The 26,155-nt window shown below is 42.2% G+C and overlaps 1 protein-coding gene across 1 annotated transcript in view; it reads right to left on the bottom strand.

Annotated features, from left to right (window-relative positions):
* Positions 1-26,155, bottom strand: part of LOC139278344 (calcium-transporting ATPase type 2C member 2-like) — a 111,090-nt gene that overhangs the window by 5,182 nt on the left and 79,753 nt on the right. The window contains exons 15-25 of the mRNA XM_070897013.1: positions 25,339-25,428; positions 22,379-22,480; positions 22,124-22,280; positions 20,757-20,927; positions 18,424-18,521; positions 16,414-16,464; positions 15,998-16,164; positions 14,573-14,641; positions 14,309-14,425; positions 3,612-3,759; positions 1,709-1,804 (exon numbers count right to left, since the gene is read on the bottom strand). Coding sequence (XP_070753114.1) covers positions 1,709-1,804; positions 3,612-3,759; positions 14,309-14,425; positions 14,573-14,641; positions 15,998-16,164; positions 16,414-16,464; positions 18,424-18,521; positions 20,757-20,927; positions 22,124-22,280; positions 22,379-22,480; positions 25,339-25,428 — 1,266 coding nt within the window. The remainder of the gene's footprint in view (positions 1-1,708; positions 1,805-3,611; positions 3,760-14,308; positions 14,426-14,572; positions 14,642-15,997; positions 16,165-16,413; positions 16,465-18,423; positions 18,522-20,756; positions 20,928-22,123; positions 22,281-22,378; positions 22,481-25,338; positions 25,429-26,155) is intronic.

The following is a 26,155-nucleotide window of genomic DNA, read 5'->3' as shown; positions in this document are numbered from 1 at the left end:
GCAGAGAAGGTTAAAAGATTTGATAAAGGTGTTCAAAATGTTACGGTTTTGATAGAGTAAATAAGGAGAAACTGCTTCCAGTGGAGAATACAGGTTTAAGGTAATTGCCAAAAAAAGAGACGAGACGAGGAAACGTTTTTCATTTTTACGCAGTGAGTTGTTGTGATATGGCATGCATTGCCTGTAAGGATGGTGGAAGTAAATTCAATAGTAACTTTCAAAAGGGAACTGAACAACTACTTGAAGGGGGAAAAAAAATACAGGGCTATGGGGAAAGAGCAGGGGAGTGGGACTAATTGGATAGCTCTACCAAAGAGCCGGCACAGACACGATGCGACGAATGACCTCCTTCTGTGCTGTCTGATTCTATGAATTTGGAAATCTTGATTTTATTTTCCCCTCCTGAGCTCAAGAACAATTTCTTGCTGCTCTCTTGAAATTCAAGGCAGCCAGATCAGAGATTGACCCTGCGATTTTCCCGGTCTGTATGATTCAGCAGCACACGATAGGGTAGAACCTCTTATCAGCAATGTCCTTGGACAAACAGTTATCAGACTCATACCAAATTCCCTTCTCTGCCATTTTAACACATGGATAAAAATATGGATTTGGTGCGATCACATTAAGCATTCATACGAGAACAACACCAATCATAATTTCTACCCTTCTGTGTTGGATTTATGCATCTGAATCATACGAGATCACATAGTGCTTTGGTTCAGCAGACTAAAGAAATTTGTTTACTTGAATAAGGTTAATAGCAGCTTTGTGCGTAAATACATCAAAAGACTGCCTTTGAAAAATGGCCCTAATTTATACACACAAGACCACAAAAGTCTGGATATGTTTGCTACAGTAGGCCATCCCATTCCGAAAGGTAAAACTTGCACATATTACCAAACCCTTTTTAAATGTGCATCTACCATCATGGAAATGCAAGAAAACCACCAATGAGCAGCTTCAAAACTGTTGTGCTACAATTGACTATTGTAAAATACAAATTGTAAAAGCGATACAGGAGCTTTTTTTTCCCCCCAGTAAATTATAACAGATTCTAAAGTTTTCTCTAAACTGGAGCAAATGCTTACCTTTACTCCATCAAGTACATTGTATTGAAATTATTTGGTTCCAAGTTACCCTGAATTAGAAGTCAGTGCTTATGAATTGGAGAATAGAACAGAAAAATTCATTCACGGGTTGTGGGTGTCGCTGGCAAGGCCCACATTTATTGCACATCAAGTGGTTTGGTAGGCTATTTCAGAGGGCAATTAAGAGTCAACCACATTGCTGTGGGTCTGGAGTCACATATAGGACGACATATTTCCTTCCCTAAGGGACATTAATGAACCAGATTGTTTTTTACAACAATCAGTAGTTTCATGGTCACCGTCACTGATACTAGCTTTTTATTCCAGATTTATTTAACTAAATTCCCCCAGCTGCCGTGGTGGGATTTAAACTCACACCCCCAGATTATTAGTCCAGGCCTCTGGTTTACTAGTCCAGTAACATTACCACTATGCTATCATTCCCTTTGTATGTACAAATCTCAAAAATACTAGAATAATGTCTGCAAGGTAGAAACACAAGAGGAAGGAACCGTAACCCTAACACCTGTAATTCGCAGTTTGCTCCATTTTCAAAAACTAACAGAGTCTTTTTACACTGCGGCATTCTAAAAATAAATAAGTTAAGTAGCATTTTGTACCTGAGAGCGACAACTTAAAGCGTTGAACATATCAAAGAAGACAAAGCAGGTAAATGTCATGGTTGTGGTCCTTGCGGAAATCTTCCCCTCTGGAAGCTATTTTAAACAAAGTGTTGGATTTGAAGTTATAGAAGCATAAAAAATTAAAACTATTGATAATCATCATTTTAAACCACTTATCTCAATCTTTCAGAGTACAGAGTGGTTGTGATGACAATATTGGAAGGAATTTCCATACATCTGAAACAGGAAATATAGATACAATGGCCTATTGCTCTGATTGTTAATTTTAGTGAAAAGGTAGGTATGTGCAAACAGTGCAATACAAATAGAAAATATATGTGGACTATTTAGCACTGCTTGCAGGATTGCACTTACCCCAAAACAGGTTCAAAAGAAATCAACAGAAAGTTAAAAAAGTAGGCTTGTGAGGGACTTAAAGGGACCGCTGGAAATCAAAACAGCCTGTTAAATAGTCTTGGGGGTATTTGAGGGTCTCGGGGGTGTGGGATTGCTCCTCCTAGTCCCTACAAAACTACAGTAGCCCCCTGTCAAACTGTTCTTGCACTCCTGCACCACCCACCCCCTTTCCCCAGCTCTGCAGCGAGGGTGGGCGGAACAGTTTGGGATAACAATAAAGCAGCTTGAATGTACAGTGCAGCATTTGGCAGTTTGTGCAAAGGTGCAAACTCTTTTTTAATCAATCAGAAATTAACAACCGACTGATCTCTTTTGTGTTTCAACTGCACAATGATGTTGGCCCCTCCCATTATTTTGTTTTCTGCTCTGGTGGCTCTGCCGCATACATTTTCCTTGGACAAGAGATCTGCCAGTGATACCACTGAGCCAGCTGCTATGAGGACCCTTTCCCCCATTTCTTTCCCACTCCATGTGGGAAACGGATTCAATTCTTTCGAGCACCTGATCCAACAGTCCAGCTGAGAACCAGCCCAAATTGGAAAACCAGTGGGAACACATTATAGTAGCATCCTACTATTCATTGGGGAATGGGAACACATTTCTTTCGAGAAGAACATTACTACCGGTTTTGCTCATTTCTCAATTTTCAAGTTTGTCTACATTCCGTATAATTAAATAGCCTACGGGGAAAAATTCGGGTTGTTTGCACCTCCCGTCAGCGCTCCACTTCCTCTCGGGGGCGCTAACAGGATGCAAACAACTTTTTGCCTGGGCATAGCGGCGACATGAACTGGTAGTGCCCCAGGCCACTACGCCGGCGAAGATGACATCATCACTGTGTGCAGCGACCCGTTTTCACCTCAGAACAAAAATTCTGTAGTGCCCCATGAAGTTGTTGCAGGCATGCGTATACCAGGCTTTAGGCTGTTCAGGGGACGAAAATTAAAGGGGAGGTGCGGCGCTGAAAATGTTTTAAACGGCCTTCTCAACTTCAGATCATGGAGTCCATGCCGCGACAGTGCAGCCCGGCACTCTATGCCGAGCTGCTGCCACGGCACCCTGCTCTCTAGTGCTGTAGTGGTTGCCCCTTCTCCCTCATGCAGAGTCAGCACTGTGGCCATCACCTTTAATTGAACAGGAGGGCCCTGTGTTCCCGCCAGCACTATGCGCTTCACAGCATAGCACTGCAAAATTTGCATGGATTAGCGCCCTGGACCCCCCCCCCCCCCCCCCCCGAGAGGAAGTGGAGCGCTCTACTTTCTCTCGGGGGCGGTAAGCCCAATTTAGCTTGCGGGGTGGGACTTCTGTGCTCGGTGCAGGAAGTCCTGACTCGCAGCTGTTACCACACTCCCAACCGGGCCAGAACGCAATTTCGCACCGCCACTGTCTGCAGAACATAGCATGTATGTACATAGATTATTTAATGAAGTATTAGGCAGTGATTTAAAAAAATCAATTATTAAAATTTATAAATTATACACACCTCTTTCCAGTAAACAAAGAGGGTACCACTGATAATGATAATAGCGGAGAATAATATTTTAACAATTAGGCCCTTATTTAGGATAGAGTCTTCGACATTTCTTGGAGGCCGTTTAATGACATCCTTATCAACTGGCTCAACACCCAAACTACAAAAAGAAAAGTAGAAAAATTAAATTACAATCTTCCAATCACATATCCAACAGCTTTACTATGTACTCATCTGAATGATCTTTAATCTACTAGAATTACTAATTCATCTGTAGAAATCATATTTCATTCCGAATATAGCTAGAACAGGGATTTACAGCTACAGAGAAAAAGGACAAAAATCTACAAAAAATCTTCAGATACAAGAGCTTTAACACAGAGATTAGTAAGTTTACTTTGCAAAGAACATGTTCCTGATCTCATAAAACTCTTTCCTATTGTTTTGAATGGAAGATTTCATTTGTACAGTGGAACTCATGATCAGAAAGGTTACCTTTGATCCCAGCAGAAGTCAATCTTAAGCTTTTATAACAAGCACCCTGCAATGATTATGACTGGTCTCAAAGCTTGATTTTTCAGAGCGACTGCACTATTCACACCGTAATTAACTAAATACATAATATTCAAAAAATGATTCATGCACAGTAAAATTTCCATACTGAGTGATGCAAACAGAATTCAGTAAATTTTCATTTAAAAAAAATTTATTCGTTTACAGGATGTGGTGTCGCTGGCAAGGCCGGTATTTATTGCCCATCCCTAATTGCCCTTGAGAAGGTGGTGGGGAGCTGCTTTCTTGAACCGCTGCAGTCCATGTGGTGAGGGTACTCTCGCAGTGCTGACTTTGTCGCAGCAGTTTGTTACAATTGAGTGGCTTGCTGGGCCATTTCAGAGGGCAGTTAAGAATCAACCACATTGCTGTGGATCTGGAGTCACATATAGGCCAGACAGGGTAAGGACGGCAGGTTTCCTTCCCTAAAGGACATTTTCATCACCTGGGCAGTAATATGGTGGAGGTGATTGCATTCCTATTATACAACCTCCCCGATTTCCAATCCATTCAATTAATTTCATAGACTACCGCTCAGGCAGTAGATTCAAAAACTTACCCCAAATGTTCTTAAATTCAGATTACTTTGAAAAATTAAATAGCTAATGTTTTTGTTGTTTTTTTTTGTATTCAGCATTTAAAATATTTAGGAGTCAATTTAATGACCGGCTATATTTTTGTAATCACACAATTACCTAATTTCAATATGTCTTCATTGTGTAAAATGTGATGTACTATATATAACACATAGCTGCATTTTTGGGGCGAAGGGGAGTTTAGGGAGGCAACATACAAGAATGTATTACTAAAACCAATATCCAGTACAGTCTACCCAACACCATCTCCAATCAGCTATGAGTCAGAGACAAAATCAGAAAGATTTTGACATCATTGGTAATAGTGCTTACAATTATCACTAGCAGGAAAACCTAGCTCATTGTTGGAGCCTAATTTGCTTTTCAAGTAGATAATTCATGTTTTGCATATTTGAGATATGATGCCCATCATCTACTCTCAGCCTTCCATTTTTAGAGGCAGATGATATGAGAAGACAAATAACGTTAAAACAGTGCACAACCTTAGTGTCCTGTTGAACTCCAAGCTGAGCTACCGATCCATCTCCAATATCCGCCCCATCACAAAGACCGCCTATTCCCAGCTCCAGCATACCCTACCTCCACTCGTACCTTAGCCGATTTGCCACTAATTCATGCCACAGTCACCTCCAGACTGAATTACTCCAATGCTCATCTGGCCAGTTTCCCATCCACCATCCTCGAGAAACTTCAGCTCATCCAAAACAGTGCTGCCGACATCCTATCCTACTCTGCACTTCCGTCCTGACTTACACTGACCCCCTCAGTGCCTCAAATTTAAATTTGTATTTAAATCTTCCCCATCTCTCCATCTTCCCCTACAACCCTTTGCCAAACTCTGATTCCAACCTCTTGTTCACTCCTCCTCCCTTTCAGCAGCCATTCATCGCACTCTTGGGATTTCCCTCCCTAATCCCCTCTGCCTCTTTACTACCTTTACCCCTTAAAACCTACTTCTTTGACCAAACTTTTGGTTATCTCCCCTAATCTCTCATTTTTTTGGCTCAGTGCAGCTTTTTGCAGCAACAATAACTTGCATGAGAAACAAAGGGAAAAAAAAAGCATTAAATATAATTTAAATCAAAATTAAAAGACTGCAGTTTAGTCACATTTCTTTGGATAATCAAATAAATATCCTATTTGATACCAATGCAGGATAATCCAATTCCACCATGTATCTAGGGTATGGAGAAACAGCCACGATTCAGATGAACCTGATAAACTGAATTCTAAAGCAAATCTTTAAGCCAGAGTGGAATGTATAGCTGCAAATTCTCGATCATTTTAGAAGGTGTAGCTCCAGGTTTCTTAGAACGAAAGCCATCATTTCATAAGAATATCAAATTTAAAAAACATTATAGCCTCATTTAAATCTACCATGCTCACAATTAAAAGATTTAAAAATAGATTGATCAAAATTCAATCAATTAGTTACATTTTAAAACAGTATCTTCTGTTTTCCTCACCTAAGCTATGAAAATATGAATATTAAAATGTTAGAAAAATGCTATTCAAATGAAATACACCTCCTTTATTTGGGTAGAGCAAGAATTGGTTAATGCAAGAGTCACTTGTCTAATGAGTCAAGTACCAGACTGTCGGTGGCTGCTGCAACAAGGAAAAGCAGTGCAGCACATTGAATGCTACCATTCATTTAGGGAACATTGTCGTGCCTCAATTTAGAAATTACATTGCACTAAGTGATGGTCATTTGAATGTTTCCAAGATCCAAAATACAGATTCTCTCGACCTGTATCTGAAGCTTACTCTTCTAATAGACAGTTGCACAAACTGCAGCTTTTACCACAAGTTTGGCAGGGCACTGGCCACAAATTCGGAGCTACACACTCCTGCTTCTTAAAAAATAGCTTGCAATTAGTTACAGGAAATGCCATGCAAATGCCTCTTCCTAAATCAGAATTAGACAACAGTGAATCCGATGGACACAGCCATCCATCTTAGGCTCTCGAGCGCAGATGCACACAGGGACTCATCTTCAGCTTACAAATGTTGACTTAACTTAATTTCTCACCCTGTTGTGCATATTATGCTTGGACAGTAACAGCAGAGAAACGAGAGAATGATGCGAGCTCAGGGCTACGGAAGGGGGAACCTTAGAGGAACTGAGATTGAGCCCATCCAATCATCTGCCTCTGCCACTTCCACTTCCCTCCCTTTCTCCTCCTCTAGCCGTATCCCTGAACTCACATCTTTCTCTAGCTTCTCTCCTATCTCCCCTCATAGCCTCTCCAAGCTCATCTTGTCCATGAGAACCACTTCCTGCTCCCTCAACCCTATTCCCACTATACTGACCACCCAACTTCCTTTCCGGGTTCCCATGTTGGCTGATAATGTTACCAGTTTTCTCTCCTCTGGTACTGTGCCCCTCTCCTTCAAATCTGTTGTCACCAACCTTCTCAAAAAAAAAATCCTTGACCTTTCCATCCTTGCAAATTACCACCCCATCTCCAAATCCCCTTTCCTCTGCAAAGTCCTTGAATGTATTGTCGCCTCCCAAATCCGATACCTTTTTTCCCAGAACTCTATGTTCGAATCCCTCCAATCTGGTTTCTGCCCGACCACAGTACTGAATCGGCTCTTATCGAAGTTGAAGTCACCTATGCGACTATGACTGTGACAAAGGTAACCTATCTCTCCACGTCCTTTTCGACCTGGCTGCAGCCTTTGACATGGTTGACCACACCACTCTCCTCCAACGCCTTTCCACCGTCGTCCAGCTAGGTGGAACAGCGTTCACCTGGTTCCATTCTTATCCATCTAATCGCAGAAAGAGAATCACCTGCAATGGCTTCTCTTCCCGCTCAGTTATCTCTGGTGTCCCCCAAGGATCTATCATTGGCTACGCTCCTGTTTCACATCTACATGCTGCCCCTCGACATTTTCTGAAAACACAGCATCAGTTTCCACATGTACGCTGATAGCACCCAGCTCTACCTTATCACCACCTCACTCGACCCTTCTATGGTCTCTAATTGTCAGACTGCTTGTCAGACATCCAGTTCTGGATAAGCAGAAATTGCCTCCAACTAAATATTAGGAAGACCAAAGCCATTGTCTTCGAGGGAATGATCAGCTATGATCTTATTGAATGGTGGTGCAGGCTCGAAGGGCCGAATGGACTACTCCTGCACCTATTTTCTATGTTTCTATGTTTCTATGGTTCCCGCCGCAAACTCCATTCCCTAGCTACCAACTCCATCCCTCTCCCTGGCAACTGTCAAAGGCTCAACCAGACTGTTCACAACTTTGGTGTCATATTTGATCCCGAGATGAGCTTCCAACAACATATCCGCACTAACAAGACTGCACGAACAAGACCTCCAAAACATCGCTCGATTCAGTGCCTGCCACAGCTCATCTGCTGCTGAAACTATTAGGCGTGACTTTATATTTCTAGACTTGACTATTCCAATGCACTCCTGGCCGGCCTCCCACTTTCTGCACTCTGCAAACTTGTGCTTATCCAAAACTCTGCTGCCCGTATACTAACTCGCACCAAGTCCTGTTCACCCATCACTTCTGTCTTCGCTGACCTACATTGGTTCCTGGTTAAACAATGCCTTGATTTTAAAATTCTCATCCTGGTTTACAAATCCTTCCGTAGCCTCGCCCTTCCCTATCTCTGTAATTCCCTCCAGTCCTACAACCCTCCGAGATCTCAGTGTGCCTCTTATTCTGGGCTCGAGCATCTCCGATTTTAATCGCTGCACCATTGGTGGCCGTGCCCTCAGCTGCCAAAGCCTTAAGCTCTGGAATTACCTCCCTAAACCTCTCCACCTTGCTACCTCTCGTTCCTCCTTTAGGATGCTGCTTAAAACCTATCTCCTTCATCTGCCCTAATATCTTGGTGGCTCGGCGTCAAATTTTGTTTTATAACGCTCCCGTGAAGCGTCTTGGGACGTATTACTATGCTAAAGGAGCGATATAAGAACATAAGAACATAAGAATTAGGAACATGAGTAGGCCATCTAGCCCCTCGAGCCTGCTCCGCCATTCAACAAGATCATGGCTGATCTGGCCGTGGACTCAGCTCCACTTACCCGCCCGCTCCCCATAACCCTTAATTCCATTATTGGTTAAAAATCTATCTATCTGTGACTTGAATACATTCAATGAGCTAGCCTCAACTGCTTCCTTGGGCAGAGAATTCCACAGATTCACAACCCTCTGGGAGAAGAAATTCCTTCTCAACTCGGTTTTAAATTGGCTCCCCCGTATTTTGAGGCTGTGCCCTCTAGTTGTAGTCTCCCCGACCAGTGGAAACAACCTCTCTGCCTCTATCTTGTCTATCCCTTTCATTATTTTAAATGTTTCTATAAGATCACCCCTCATCCTTCTGAACTCCAACGAGTAAAGACCCAGTCTACTCAATCTATTATCATAAGGTAACCCCCTCATCTCCGGAATCAGCCTAGTGAATCGTCTCTGTACCCCCTCCAAAGCTATTATATCCTTCCTTAAGTAAGGTGACCAAAACTGCACGCAGTACTCCAGGTGCGGCCTCACCAATACCCTATACAGTTGCAGCAGGACCTCCCTGCTTTTGTACTCCATCCCTCTCGCAATGAAGGCCAACATTCCATTCGCCTTCCTGATTACCTGCTGCACCTGCAAACTAACTTTTTGGGATTCATGCACAAGGACCCCCAGGTCCCTCTGCACCGCAGCATGTTGTAATTTCTCCCCATTCAAATAATATTCCCTTTTACTGTTTTTTTTCCCCCCAAGGTGGATGACCTCACACTTTCCGACATTGTATTCCATCTGCCAAACCTTAGCCCATTCGCTTAACCTATCTAAATCTCTTTGTAGCCTCTCTGAGTCCTCTACACAACCCGCTTTCCCACTAATCTTAGTGTCATCTGCAAATTTTGTTGCACTACACTCTGTCCCCTCCTCTAGGTCATCTATGTATATTGTAAACAGTTGTGGTCCCAGCACTGATCCCTGTGGCACACCACCAACCACTGATTTCAAACCAGAAAAGGACCCATTTATCCCGACTCTCTGCTTTCTGTTCGCCAGCCAATTCTCTATCCATGCTAATACATTTCCTCTGATTCCGCGTACCTTTATCTTCTGCAGTAACCTTTTGTGTGGCACCTTATCAAATGCCTTTTGGAAATCTAAATACACCACATCCACCAGTACACCTCTATCCACCATGCTCGTTATATCCTCAAAGAATTCCAGTAAGTTAGTTAAACATGATTTCCCCTTCATGAATCCATGCTGCGTCTGCTTGATTGCACTATTCCTATCCAGATGTCCCGCTATTTCTTCCTTAATGATAGTTTCAAGCATTTTCCCCACTACAGATGTTAAACTAACCGGCCTATAGTTACCTGCCTTTTGTCTGCCCCCTTTTTTTTTTTAAACAGAGGCGTTGCATTAGCTGCTTTCCAATCCGCTGGTACCTCCCCAGAGTCCAGAGAATTTTGGTAGATTATAACGAATGCATCTGCTCTAACTTCCGCCATCTCTTTTAATACTCTGCGATGCATTTCATCAGGACCAGGTGACTTGTCTACCTTGAGTCCCATTAGCCTGTCCAGCACTACCCCCCTAGTGATCGTGATTGTCTCAAGGTCCTCCCTTCCCACATTCCTGTGTCCAGCAATTTTTGGCATGGTTTTCGTGTCTTCCACTGTGAAGACCGAAGCAAAATAATTGTTTAAGGTCTCAGCCATTTCCACATTTCCCATTATTAAATCCCCCTTCTCATCTTCTAAGGGACCAACATTTACTTTAGTCACTCTTTTCCGTTTTATATATCTGTAAAAGCTTTTACTATCTGTTTTTATGTTTCGCGCAAGTTTACTTTCGTAATCTATCTTTCCTTTCTTTATTGCTTTCTTAGTCATTCTTTGCTGTCGTTTAAAATTTTCCCAATCTTCTAGTTTCCCACTAACCTTGGCCACCTTATACGCATTGGTTTTTAATTTGATACTCTCCTTTATTTCCTTGGTTATCCACGGCTGGTTATCCCTTCTCTTACCGCCCTTCGTTTTCACTGGAATATATTTTTGTTGAGCACTATGAAAGAGCTCCTTAACAGTCCTCCACTGTTCCTTAATTGTGCCACCGTTTAGTCTGTGTTTCCAGTCTACTTTAGCCAACTCTGCCCTCATCGCACTGTAGTCCTCTTTGTTTAAGCATAGTACGCTCGTTTGAGACACTACTTCCTCACCCTCAATCTGTATTACAAATTCAACCATACTGTGATCACTCATTCTGAGAGGATCTTTTACGAGGAGATCGTTTATTATTCCTGTCTCATTACACAGGACCAAATCTAAGACCGCTTGCTCCCTTGTAGGTTCTGTAACATACTGTTCTAAGAAACAATCCCGTATGCATTCTATGAATTCCTCCTCAAGGCTACCCTGTGCGATTTGATTTGACCAATCGATATGTAGGTTAAAATCCCCCATGATTACTGCCGTTCCTTTTTCACATGCCTCCATTATTCCCTTGATTATTGCCCGCCCCACCGTGAAGTTATTATTTGGGGGCCTATAAACTACGCCCACCAGTGACTTTTTCCCCTTACTATCTCTAATCTCTACCCACAATGATTCAACATTTTGTTCATTCGAGCCAATATCGTCTCTCACAACTGCCCTGATATCATCCTTTATTAACAGAGCTACCCCACATCCTTTCCCTTCTTGTCTATCTTTCCGAATCGTCGGATACCCCTGTATGTTTAATTCCCAGTCTTGGCCATCCTGCAACCACGTTTCTGTAATGGCCACCAAATCATACCCATTTGTAATGATTTGTGCCGTCAACTCATTTACTTTATTTCGAATGCTGCATGCGTTTAGGTAGAGTGTTTTAATACTAGTTTTTAAAACCATGATTTTTAGTTTTGACCCCTCCTGCAGCACCTTTATATTCAGTGACCCTTTTTGTTTTTTGCCTTGGGTTTCTCTGCCCTCCACCTTTACTCATCTCCTTTCTGTCTTTTGCTTTTGTCTCCTTTTTGTTTCCCTCTGTCTCCCTGCATTGGTTCCCATCCCCCTGCCATATTAGTTTAACTCCTCCCCAACAGCACTAGCAAACACTCCCCCTAGGACATTGGTTCCGGTCTTGCCCCAGTTTGTACTGGTCCCACCTCCCTCAGATCCGGTTCCAATGCCCCAGGAATTTGAATCCCTTCCTGCTGCACCACTGCTCAAGCCACGTATTCATCTGAGCTATCCTGCAAGTTGATATTGTGGAGCCTAAATATATTACTAGCAAATCTGCTCAATTCAGTGGTGTAATGTATTTGCTTCATGGGTTCTTTGCGTAAGCATTCATAGCATTGCTATCAAGAACTTGTTGGTTTATTAACAAAGGTTTAACAATCACACTACACATTTCCAGTTCATCCACTAGGCTCACAACTGAATGCCTCATCGCGGATCCCCTGAACCCAACTGGCTGGGGTTGTATCGAGTCTTATGAACATCACATGCCTGGCTAAGCCACTCACAATTCAACAGCTCTACAACTATTTTGTTGTGGTAACAATTAAATAATTAAAACAAGTGCCCCCCGATTAAAGGTGGGGGCACTCCAAATATTTTCAAACAAGTGCCCCCTTGTTTTTTTTTGAGGGCACTAAAAACACAAATTATACAAGTGCCCCCTGGCTAAAAGGGGGGGGGGGGCCCTAAAACCGGCACAATAAACAAATTAAATTTTAGACAAAAAAAACATCAAATTAAAATTTGGTTGCCGGGGGTGATGATGCACTCCAGTCCCTCCGGCGCCTCAACAGCTCTACAAACCTGTGAGCACACTCACAGTTGCATATATTGCACCTGGGCCAACCAGTTTTGAGTGTTTTTATCTCAAATGTTGATCCAAGCCCAAAATTACAACCCAGTGGAATCTAGATTACCTCCCAAATTTAGGTGAATCACTGGCTGTTAATAATAGACTGATAGTTTAGAGGGAGCAGCGTGCGGCGGCCCTGCCTGGAAATCGGCGCGGTCCTGGCCTGCAAGACATCAGCAGGCCAGAGCCATTAGATGTAGTAACATGCAGCATACCACTGCAGGGAGCAGCGCATGCTGCTGCAGGAGGGAGACGGCTGACTGCAGTGCGGGCAGGTACAGCAGGAGCGGCAAGAGTTCGTAGAGGGATGTGATCGGGGCCCAGGAGAGGCGCGAGTTCGGGGCCCAGAAGAGGCGAGGGCCCAGGGGCAGCACGGGCCAGCCCACACTGCGATATGTGCATGCACTAGGTCTGCGCAGCAGAGCTGGTCTCCAGTTGTTTTGGTTAACCCTTGCCACTGGACCAAGACCTAGCTCTGTCAAGCCAGTGTGGTGACTGGAGTGCAATGGCTACCACACGTTAAAAAAATCTACGCACAGGCATCTTCCACCCTTCAAGATGTAGTTCTGGATCAGGAATATTAGATCCTTCATTGAAACACCTGTGAACTCATCCCTTTTCAGCGTGGTAGCAAGTCATCCTCATTCCGAGGGACTGCCTATGATGATAGTTGAAAGTTTTCAAATTGCACTGCTGATTGCTGCGTTGACTGTGCAGCCACTACAGTAACCAGCTGCCGCCACATTCAAGATACACTCCCCACTCACCAACACAAGAGGCCATTTAAGCAAACAGGCTCTGTATTAATCTTAAAGTTGTCAGCTTTGAGAGACTACCAACTTGTTGAAAGGGAGTGCATCCTCACCTCTATAGCTAGAGGCCGGCAGTTGTCATTGGGAAGCATCTTGCCCAGCTCCCAGGCTATGACAGGTTCCATGGCTGGAATCATGGGATGGGATGCAAGGCAGTTTTGAGCCAACCAATCAGCTGATCTTGCTGGCAGCAGCAGAATGAAGCCAAGTGAAGAAAACATGCTGTAAGTCCCTCACTAAATCTCTCTGCCTCTCTTTCCTCCTTTAAGACGCTCCTTAAAATCTACCTCTTTGACCAAGCTTTTGGTCACCTGCCCTAATCGCACCTTATGCAGCGTGGTGTCAAATTTTGTTTTATGACGCTCCTGTGAAGCGCCTTGGGGTATTTTACTGTGTTAAAGGCACTATATAAATACAAGTTGTTGTTGTATTGCACAATGCTAAAGTTGTAGCTTAAATGCAGCGTCAGATCCACGCTGCATGCTGGGAATGAGAAAAGTCAGACCAATATCAAATGATGTGAGAGACGTCAAGTTGCATACTAGGGCTGAAGGTAAACAAGAGTTCGAGTACTTCATTAAAATGAAAGATAAAGGTACAAATCACAGAAAAAGTAAGGCAAAAGCATAGAACACCACAGATCATGAACCTGATCCAATTATGTATAAAATATACATACAGAGCTGCTATAAATAAAAATGATGCACCATTCTATTTGAATGTAAACAAGGACACATTTAAAATTAAACTAATGGTATAAAATGGGTAAATATATGAACATAATTCACCCTGCACATGTAAATAGTGCACCAATAAGATTCCAATTAAACACATAGGAACATAGCATGACTGGGACATTAAAGGACATTAAACTGAAGTAACTAATATCAAGCTATACCTTTGAGCTGGAGGTCCATCCATAATGATGTTGATCCACAGAATCTGCATAGCATTTAGTGGATTTGGCAGATTAAATATAGTAGATAGAGCAATCAAGCTCAATGCTGAAATACTCCTGCATGTTTAAAAGAAAAAAAATTGCAGAGAAAATAAAATGTAATTTGTATTTTTTTTTAAACTCCCATGACAATTGTGTAACCTGCAGTGACATCTGTAGTGACAATTAAGAGTTCTTTACATGAATAACTAAATTTGTACTTACGTACTCAATTGGAATCGCACAAAATTTTTAATGTTGTAAAAGATTCCTTTGCCTTCCTCCATTGCACACCTATAAAACAATGACTTGGCAGGTTATTCGACATCATGGAAATTATTAAATTTTTTACAAATCTTAGCATTGACATTTTTTTCCTGCTTGAATTTTTTTCCCCGATCCCTCTTGAAGGCAGTGACTCATGGCTGGGTACAGTTCTATGAAAAATAGTAGTAGCCCTCTGAAACTGCATCCATGTGGCCATTGTTCATTATGATCCCGATTTTAACTCCTGGTGGATTCTCCGCTCAGGCCAGAGATAAAATTACAGACAGGTCCCAATGATGTCATTGGGCCGCAACATGCACATGTAGAGAAGGACTACATTGGGGAGACCAAACGCAGATTAGGTGACCACTTTGCAGAACACCTCCATTCAGTCTGCAAGCGTAACCCTGAGCCTGTCACTTTAATTCTCCGCTCCACTCCCACTCTGATCTCTCCGTCCTCGGCCTCTTACACTGTTTCCACGAAGCTCAAGGAACAGCACCTCATCTTTCGTTTAGGCACTTTACAGCTGGACTCAACATCGAGTTCAACAATTTCAGGCCGTAACCTCTGCCCCTAATTTTTTTTTCTCTTTCTCATGATTCTGCCATCTCCATTTATACCCTATCTAGACATATCTTTTGTTTCTTAACTTGTCCCATTTCCATCTCCTTTTGCCTTGCACCATCACCCCTTTTGTCTCTTAATCTCCCTTGCCTTCCATCCCATCACAGACCTTCCCTTTTGTTCTATACTTCCCTCCCTCCTTTCCCTTCCTCTACACTTGCTTAAAAACCTGTCAGATCTCTAACTTTTCCCAGTTCTGATGAAGGGTCATCAACCTGAAACGTTAACTCTGTTTCTCTCCCCACAGGTGCTGCCTGACCTGCTGAGTATTTCCAGCATTTTCTGCTTTAATTTCAGTTTCCAGCATCCGCAGTATTTTGCTTGCATATTAGAGAAGGACCCTGTTGGCTCCGGGCGCGTGACCTTGCTGCTGGCTCAAGAGAGCAGGTTAAAATTGCAGAGTCTACGATCATGGTGGCTTTCGGACAGGTAAGAGCCAGGGCAATTTTAACTACCCACCCGCCAGGTTTCTGCTGAGCGAGTAGGGGTAAAACCGTCCCCAGGCTATTCAATCACACAGTCGTTACAGCAGAGCCTGACCCAGGTCCTTCTGCAAGTTTAACAATTAAAAGTTTTAGAATTAAAGTTTTTACCTTGCATACATATATTAAATAAAGACCCATAAGTAAGTCCAAATATACAAAATTAAACACTGCTTATATACTTCTGAGTTCATGTTAAATAATTCAGCAAGCAAAGGTGATGTATGATTAAAAACAGACAAATTCTTAAACAGCACCAACAGAAGTTACTCACAAAATAGATGAAAAGTCATCATCCACTAGAATCATGCCTGCGGCTTCTTTACTAACATCACTTCCTGTCCCTCTCATCGCAATCCCAATATCAGCAGACTTGAGAGCAACAGCATCATTCACACCATCGCCGGTCATCCCTACCACTGCATGATTGCTCTGGAGGGCCTATAAGCAACAATGAAAGAGGTATTTAACTATATGGTTTACCAATATATAAATAAAATTTAACTAAATCTATTGCTGATTGAATTAGGAGAGAGGCATCTAAAATAATTTTCATTAGCAGCAACTTCCATTTACCATTACAATGGTTTAAGTGATATTCTTATAGATGGCAAATATATGGATAATGCTAAAGCAGGAGGAATTGATACTTTTAACATTCATTGTACAAGTTTAAATAAAAAGTTATACCTTTATAATTTTCTGTTTGTGCTTTGGAGTTGTTCTATAGAATACAGCCACCTGAAAGTGGAGGGGGAGGAAAGAGCAGGAGGTGTGGGGGGAGAAGACAACAAAAAAAGTAGTATATAGATAATTTTCACATTAAAACTGTTTCCTGGAGCATTTACAATTCTATTTTAAAATGTATAACAAAACCACACGTCATCATCATCATAGGCGGTCCTTCGAACAAGGATGACTTGCTTCCACGAGTTCACAGATGTTTCGATGAAGGACCCAATGTTCCAGTCCTGAATTCCAGGGGTGGAAGATGCCTGTGCGTAGATTTTTTTTTAAAAAACGTGTGGTGACCGTTGCACACCAGCCACCACACGGGCTTAACAGAGCTAGGTCTTGGTCCAGTGGCAAGGATTAACCAAGACGACTGGAGACCTGCTCTGCTGCACGGACCTAGCATGCACACATATCGCAGTACAGGGTCGCTAAATAGCTATGATGTTTTTATTCTAATTATTTAAAAACATACAAATATCAGGTGGTTGACAAAATATATTATAATGGGCTCAATTTTCGCTACCATTTTGCACCGTTTTTTTGGCCTCCACTGTTTTTTTGGCGCAAACTAAAATCTGCAAGTTTCATCAAAGTTTCTGCACCACTTACAGCTGATTTTTTTTTAGTTCCCAATTTTTTGACGTCACTGGGGGCGGAACCTGCTGGCTGCACCATTTCACCAACTATGATTTTTTTTTAAATGGCGCAGTGCATCAATCTGAAAAACCTTACGGGAACTTAAGAAAATCGGCGCAGAGAAGACACCATGATTTTAGTGGAGCAGAGTTAGGTTTTGGAGAGAGGGAAGACGATATTAATTTCTTACACAACTGCATGATACATGTTTCTTTTTGCAGACAGAAGAGGGAAACTAAATTTATTCAAGTTGTAAATGGAAATTGTGACTTGAAGTTCCATCCCGCCACCGAACATCTGCTCACTGGACTTGAGGTACACAGGGTCGGAGCGCTGGCCGGCTGGATCACTCCCTCAGCCGGACACAGGAGCTCGGTGCTCGGCTTCAAAAGAAACCTGGGATAGGAGCGGCACGGTACCGGGGATGGGGGGCGGGCGGACATTCAGCCTGGGATAGGAGTGGCACCAGGGGTGGGGGCAGGGGCCTTTCAACCAGGGATAGGAGTGGCACTGGGGGTGGGGGCCTTTTGGCCCGGGATAGGAGCAGCACCTCCTAATGTGAAGAGGCTTTGGACAAAAACAGAAAGGATCTTGTGCAAGTTGCTGTTGTAGTTTATACAATGAGCTGCCCAGAGGCAGTCAAGGACGATGGAAAGCAGTTCCTTCAAATTAAACTAACAGCAGTTGTGTCTGTTTATTCTTGCTGTAATGGAACAGTACTGGCACTGGGGGCGGGGGGCCTTTTGGCCCGGGATAGGATCGGCACCGAGGCTCTACAATTGCTCATGTCTTGCGTATGTTTCACTTTCCAGCCTCAGCCCTTCAGTGTGTCCCTAGTTATCCTGGCAATCTCAGCATTTTGGCGCAGACCTTAAGCTCCACCCACAGAGCTTAATGACAATCTGCGGCACGCCAAATTCAAAATTTATCATGGAGAAACTTGCAACATTTCTTTAGCCGCAGTCGGCCACTAAAAAAAAAATTGGGCGTATTTCTACAACTGTGCCAAAAATTGGCTATGTGGAAAATTGGCCCATAGAAACATAGAAAATAGGTGCAGGAGTAGGCCATTCGGCCCTTCTAGCCTGCACCGCCATTCAATGAGTTCATGGCTGAACATGCAAATTCAGTACCCCCTTCCTGCTTTCTCGCCATACCCCTTGATCCCCCGAGTAGTAAGGACTTCATCTAACTCCCTTTTGAATATATTTAGTGAATTGGCCTCAATAGGAACATGAAACTTACAAATACACAATTGGAAAGTGCTGTTAATTATTTTACAGAACTGAAATTTAGTTCACATTTTGAATAACTGGATTGGGATCGTACCTTCATTACCATGAGGGAAAGATCTTCATCTTCTAGTTGCTCCAACTGCTCCCCTGACATTACATCCATATCATTGTTATAAAGGCCTATGCTTCTTCCTGAATGTGCAGATACATTTGGATATTAACTACTGCCACACTTTGGGGTTATATTTTATACCTTGGGCTGTTTTATTTTATTTTTAAAGTCAATCATTGCCAAAATATATATATTTTTTGTAATTTACTGGCCAGAAATAATCTTGAAATCGTACCACCAAGACACAAACACACCCACCCAAACCAATGAAACCCAAAATCATATCCAGTAAAGCTGCTCCACCAGCAATGTTCCCCCTAAGGTTGTGGGGCCGCGCATCAATTGCGAGGTCCCCCGCAGGCTGCTCGCCAGCTGCTGCCCCTGGAAGAGATACCACGTATGCACAGCCACCGCAACAAACTTAAAGGGCCCGCGCAGGGGGAAAAAAATTTGAGGGAACAAAATTTGAGGGAACATTGTAGCTGGGACACAAAGGGGGAGCAAAAACTAAATGGGGGATCAGTAGCCCCACACCTTAGACATCACTGCTGCTAATGCTAGGGATAAAATCAAACAATGGGGCTGAATTTACGGTTGAAGGCAGATGTCTCTGACCAACAAAAAATCTACGCATTTATTTTCTGCCTCGGTATCCACGGAGACTTGCGCTCCTGGACCTCTATGCTTAGGCCTGCATTGAGGTCCATGTATCCAATGGGCCGGCCCAATCAAAGAAGAGAATCCCCATTCATGCTTATGGGGATTTTGTATGGAATTCCCCAAGTATGAATGCGAACATCCCAAAAAATACCCCATGGACATCAATACATTTTTTCTTAAATCCATTACATATTTAAAATTAATTAAAACGGCATTTCATTAAATATTTAAAACAAAATTTAATTTTTTGAAAAATAGATTTACATGTTTTAACGGGGCTAAAAATAAACTTCCCTTATTGCACAGGGTTTTTACTGTATAAATGATTGATAAAATTTTATTTTTGTCTTTTAAAAAAAAACTCTTACGCTGGTAAAAGCAGACTTTATGCTTGCTTTTACCAGGCATAAGAATTTCACAGGCATTTGCTGGGTAGAAGTTAGGCAATTAGCCCAACTCTCGGCCTGCAGCGGTCCTTTTCCTGGGTAGCGTGCGATCTTGACAGATCACAAATTCCGGGTTTTAGCGCATGCACAGTAAATGCCTAAACCCGGAACATGTGCGGCCCCTACAGGCGTCTGCGCACCTCATACATGCCCGCTGGGGCTGCAAATTATGGCCCAATATAGTTGTTATTTACTACGACTGAATATAATTTCCAACACGTCACCCATTACAAAAACCAAGAGAAAGACTAAGATCAGAGTAAACCATGTGCAAACCCTATTCATAAGTTAACATAAGAAAAGTCAAGGATAAGAAAATGCCATTTGGCCCACTGAAGCTCCTCCCCCTAGAACTCCAAATTTCCCATTAAAGCATTCAGCTACATTTTGAATATCCCAATTGCTTACTTCATTACCTTGTCTGGTAAATTATTCTATGCAATGATCATGATTAAAGAAATTCTTCTCAACGTCTGTTTTAAATGATTTATTGCTAACTAATGTTTACTAAAACAGATTAAAAGAAGTTAATTTATCAAAAGATGTTCAGCATAACACTAGAATATTCAGTAAACACATGGTTCATTTCATGCATTAGTAAACAAGATACAAGGCTCCATTGTTGGTATTGAGCCTTGCTGAATGCGTGTGGAGAATAGAATTGGGGCTAAAGTGAATTTAAATTTCTGCCATTATAATTTGAGAGACGCAGTGTTCATACATTACTATATTAAAAGAATCAATCTTCCCTTCATTAACTAGCCTACTGTACCACCAGTTCCTAGTTTAAAAAAAAGTAAATACACTTTTTTTTTCTGTGGCTACCATGCAACATAAAGCTTGAAAATGTCTCGGGACTGCAATGGGCAGCTGTCCTGAACCGACTTTTGCACGCATGCTGCAGTGCTGACCAATGGAATGATGCTTTGAATTAATAGAGGAAGAACCCTCCTCACAAGCATCTGATGCAGCACCAACTCAACTTTCCTTTCAATTTAACTTGAATGCAATTGTCATCTCTTACCAATGTAGAATCAGCAGAGTTTGCACCTAGAATTGTGAATCATTATGCAAATAAGGTTTGACATGAAAACTGTTTGTTATTTAAAATTCGAGCTAAAATAGAACTGTATTAAACTTAAAGACAACAAAATGTTCTGAACAGTTTGTTGCACAAAAATAATTTTGAAGTACCAATATTCACTGTACCTATAGAAATGGCCGTTTCCATAGCATCTCCAGTGATCATCTTTACAGCAACTCCTGAATTTTGAAGCAGTTGAACTGCTCCTTTGACTTCAGTTCTTGGTGGATCAATAATACCAATCAATCCTAAGAAGGTAAGTGTACCTAATTCATGTCCAACGGCTAGTGAGAGCACTGGGAAAAGCAAACAGGAAAGTACCCATCAAGACCAATCTTTGTCTTTGATGAATGTGAGAGCAAAAGTCTATATTACCCGAATACCTCGCTATTCTTTCTGCGCAGTCTGTGAGGTCAGTACATGTTGGGTTAAAAGTTCATACAGCTTTCTGCTGAACCTGGGTTGTAAATTGGGTAAGAAGTGATCAAAGCAAATGATGTCCTCACAAGAAAGAAGATACTTGAAGATGTGAGAGTCATTCAGCCATATTGGGATGTGTCAATTTGATCATCTGGTGTTATAATAATACATTGGATGGTTAGAGTTTATTTCAGTAGTAAAGCAATTCAGAAGAATGGAGTGTCTGGTTTAGTTTACATTGTTATTCTTTTGGCATTTGTATGTAACTTTGATGTACCATGATTTATTTGTAGTATACATGGAATGTAGTGATCAAAGGTATAAGAAATTAAAAAAAAACAGTTTAGCAGCACACACTGGAATCGGAAAGTGTGGTGTCTCAGCAGCTCTCATACTGATTTTGTGTAGTATGAGATTTCAATAAAGACCTGGTCCTGCGTTACTACAACTGAGCATGTGTGTAATCTGACTTTTAAAGAAACAAAATGAAAAAGAAGAAAGCAGTCCAAAATCTACCATATATTATATGTAATGTACATTGGATTGGGAACCAGTAGCTATTGAGATCATGTGCAGGCTGCTCTGGGAGCGCTCGATTTACAGGAAGATCTCGGACTTGTGGTTCACCCATTTGTTAGAAAGGTATAGTCTTACTAGTTGTACTAAGGGGTCATGTATGTAACAAAGTAAAAATGTCATGCTATAATAAAAAAAAGCATTATTTTACAAATTAAGAAATATTCAAAGCCAAAGCAAAATATTGCAGGCGCCAGAAATCCGAAATAAAAATAGAAAAATGCTGGAAATACTCAGCAGGTCAGGCAGCATCTGTGGAACGAGAAACAGAGTTAACAAATGTTCTGATAAAAGGGCCTTGAACTGAAACGTTAACTCTGTTTCTTGTTCCACAGATGCTGCCTGACCTGCTGAGTATTTCTAAGAAATATTCAATATTTGTCCTTTTATCATGATATACATTACTTTAGAACTAGAATGACATTATATAAAATACATACAATTTTGGATTAGAAAATTCAGTACTTAAAATTTAACAAAGAACATAAAACCCTACCACGCAGGCCCTCTGTTCCTAGTTTTGCTTGTTGTTGGATGTACATTGTCTTTTGCTGTGGCGTGAGGGGTACAGGCATGCCACCATTGTTATATTTGCTACAGTAGTGAATAACTCCCTCATATGCACCCTTCATGAAGTAAATTTCTTCCGTTTCCTTTAAATGTCACATAAACACTGTTAGTGCTGCCTTCGACATGTGGCTGAATAGCTAAAAGAAAATCTTAAAAGGTCCCTGAACAAAATAGTTCCTACCCGATTCTTGTGGACACATTTAACAGCCATCCATTTTTGTTCAGAGCTAAATGGATATTCCTTCTTCCTTGTATAGCTCTGCTTAACATGATCAAGGTCCATCTTCAATGCAGAATACAAGTCATTAGATTTTAAAAGCAACAGTTGTTCAATGATTTAACCACGTGATTTGTTAATTTTCCTTCAGATCTATTTGTACTGAATTAGATATATACTTGAATGAAAATGGTATTCATATAAAAACATAAAAAGGTAACAAGATAAGATTGTTCAGTTGGTCCTCCGTGGGTACCTGCAATAATCACTTTTATCTTGCTGCCCTTGGTATTAAACGTGTATTCATTTATAACCTGTTAAACCAGGATGCTAGATTTACTCCAAGAAGAAACGGTTAATAGTTCCAAGACTGAATACAAGCCTGATGTTTACAGGACCACACGTTCAGAGTGGGGGGGGGGAAAGAGTTCTCGATGGGAAATGTGGAAACACGGAAACACAGGTTTCCTGGGCACATCCGGCAGATATTAATTGCAGGATATCTCTACATTTTTTTCTGCAGGTTTCCTGTCTGACAAGCTGGCAACATGTTGGGTGAGAAATCCTGTGGCACATTGAAGACTGGCATGCAGGTGCAGCAGGCAGTGAAGAAGGCAAATGGCATGTTGGCCTTCATAGCGAGAGGATTTGAGTATAGGAGCAGGGAGGTCTTACTACAGTTGTACAGGGCCTTGGTAAGGCCACACCTTGAATATTGTGTACAGTTTGGTCTCCTAATCTGAGGAAGGACATTCTTGCTGTTGAGGGAGTGCAGCGAAGCTTCACCAGACTGATTCTCGGGATGACAGGACTGACATATGAAGAAAGACTGGATCGACTAGGCTTGTATTCAATTGAATTTAGAAGAATGAGAGGGGATCTCATAGAAACATATAAAATTCTGACGGGATTGGACAGGTTAGATGCAGGAAGAATGTTCCCGATGTTGGGGAAGTCCAGAACCAGGGGTCACAGTCTAAGGATAAGTGGTAAGCCATTTAGGACCGAGATGAGGAGAAACTTCTTCACTCAGAGAGTTGTGGGCATGTGGAATTTTCTAGCACAGAAAGTTCTTGGGGCCAGTTCGTTAGATATATTCAAAAGGGAGTTAGATGTGGCTCTCACGGCTAAAAGGATCAAGGCGTATGGAGAGAAAGAAGGAATGGGATGCTGAGGTGAATGATCAGCCATGATTATTTTGAATGGTGGTGCAGGCTCGAAGGGCCGAATGGCCTACTCCTGCACCTATTTTCTATGTTTCTATGTCTATGAACAGAGAGCAGGTAGGGGGGCAGGGAGAGATCGGCAGGAGGATGGGGGGATGGGGGGAAATAGCGTTGTTGGGGATGGGGGGGGGGCGAAGCTATGGTGGTCGGGGGATGGGGGAAGATGGTGCTCCTCCTGGCCCACATGCAGTGCTGTAACTGCACTTAACTTATGGATTTGGCCTTTCTCGCCTCCTTTTAACTGCTGGGTTTCCCGAGGTGCGGGAAACCTGGCTGAAATGGATTAACAATAAAATCTTGTTATAATGGAGGCATGCAGCCTCCTTAAAAACAGTTACCAACTGATCCGCCTCCCGAGAGCAGATTGGTTGCCCGCATCCCCCTCTCACCACCATAAACAACGGAAGTGGGCGGGTTTGACATTTTTTACGTTTTAATTTCTCACCTGACCCAAACCCACCCATTGTTGGGGGTTAAAATTACCTCAACTATTTATTATCTCATCAACTATGCTTGAATAATTAAGTTGTATTGACAGCCCTTCAGTGGGACTCACATCGTTCAACTATGTGTTTGAAAGAAAGGCTTGCATTTATATAGCGCCTTTCACACCCATTGGACTTCCTAAAAAGCTTTACAGTCAATTAAGTACTTTTTGAAGTGTAGTCACTGTTTTAATGTAGGACACGCAGCAGTCAATTTGCACATAGCATGCTCCTACAAACAGTAATGTGATAATGACAACATAATCTGTTTTGATAATGTTCATTGAGGAATAAATATTGGCTAGGACACTGGGGATAACATAGAAACATAGAAAATAGGTGCAGGAGTAGGCCATTCGGCCCTTCGAGCCTGCACCACCATTCAATAAGGTCATGGCTGATCATTCACCTCAGTACCCCTTTCCTGCTTTCTCTCCATACCCCTTGATCCCTTTAGCCGTAAGGGCCATATCTAACTCCCTCTTGAATATATCCAATGAACAGGCATCAACAACTCTCTCTGGCAGGGAATTCCACAGGTTAACAACTCTCTGAGTGAAGAAGTTTCTCCTCATCTCAGTCCTAAATGGCTTACCCCTTATCCTTAGACTGTGCTCCTTAGACTAACTCCCCTGCTCTTCTTCGAAATAGTGCCATGAGATCTTTTATATCCACTTGAGAGAGCAGATGTGGCTTCTGTTTAACGTCTCATCCAAAAAACGGCACCTCAGCTCTGCCCTGGAGCATCAGCCTAGATTTTTGTGCTTAAATCCCTGGAGTGTGACTTGAACCCACAACCTTCTGACTCAAAGGTGAGAGTGCTTCCCACTGAGCTAAGTAAGTTTTGCCAAACAGTCATTCCCTCCCCCAATGAAGTTGGCAACCTTTTAAAATACGCTGATCATCTAGCTGTCCTTTCTGACATGGAGTTTTTTTATATATGTAAACCTGTAAATACCTTGTTTAACCACCAGAGGGCTCATCCCCTGGAGTCCCAAGGGATCCCACAATCCCTTGGGAGCACCTGTACTTAAGGAGGCCTCACAGGCTGGAGAGGCACTCTGGAGACCTGTAATAAAAGACTAAGGTCACACTTTACTTTGAACTCACAGTATCTGGTCAGACTCTTTATTCATACATAATAGAGTTGTAGCTGATCTGTCAGCTATCTTACTGTTGCAAATATCAAAATTAAAATTTTTTCAGCATTTACCTTCATTGCAAGTGCAATTAAGGCACCTTCTGTTGGCTGTCCCATTAATGTGTCTTCTCTGATGACAGCATTATTGCATAAACATCCAGCCTATGACCAAACACATTTTGAACATGGGTCACATGTTTTACAATAAATGATAGCAAAATATTACGTTGAATTGATGTAGCTTAGTTTTCAGTTTTAATTGTGCTGCTATCCACAGCCATCTTCGGTCAGGTGATCCTTCTCGACCTCCTCCTGAGGCCTCTACCCTCTCAGATGCCAACCTTCAGCCAATTTGATTCACTCCACGTGGCATCAAGAAACAGTTGAATGCCCTGAACACAGAAAAGGCTATGGGACCCAGCCATAGTACTGAAAATCTGTGTTCCAGAACTTGCCCTTAGCTAAGCTTTTCCAGTGCAGCTACGACACTATCTACCAGAGAAGGTGGAAAATTTCCCAGATATGTCCTGTCCACAAAAAGCAGGACAAGTCCAACCCGGCCAATTACTGCCCCGTCAGACTACTGCAAGTCATCAGAAAATTGATAAAAGGAGTCGTCAACAGTGCTATTACTCACCAATAACCTGCTCAATTTGAGTTCCGCCAGAACTACTTAGCTCGAAATCTTATTGCAGCCTTGATCCAAACATGGACACAAGAGCTGAATTTCAGAGGTGTGTTGAGAGAGACTACCCTTGACATTAAGGCAGCAGTTGTGGGAATATCTTCATCACATGGACTGCTGCAGTTCAAGGCAGTGGCCCACCATCATCACATTCTCCAGGGCAACTAGGAATGAACAATAAATGTTGGCCTTGCCAGCGACACC

The sequence above is a fragment of the Pristiophorus japonicus genome, chromosome 13, assembly GCF_044704955.1.
Source record: "Pristiophorus japonicus isolate sPriJap1 chromosome 13, sPriJap1.hap1, whole genome shotgun sequence".
NCBI classification, from domain to species: Eukaryota; Metazoa; Chordata; class Chondrichthyes; family Pristiophoridae; genus Pristiophorus; species Pristiophorus japonicus.
This window is presented reverse-complemented; position numbering and strand designations above follow the sequence as displayed.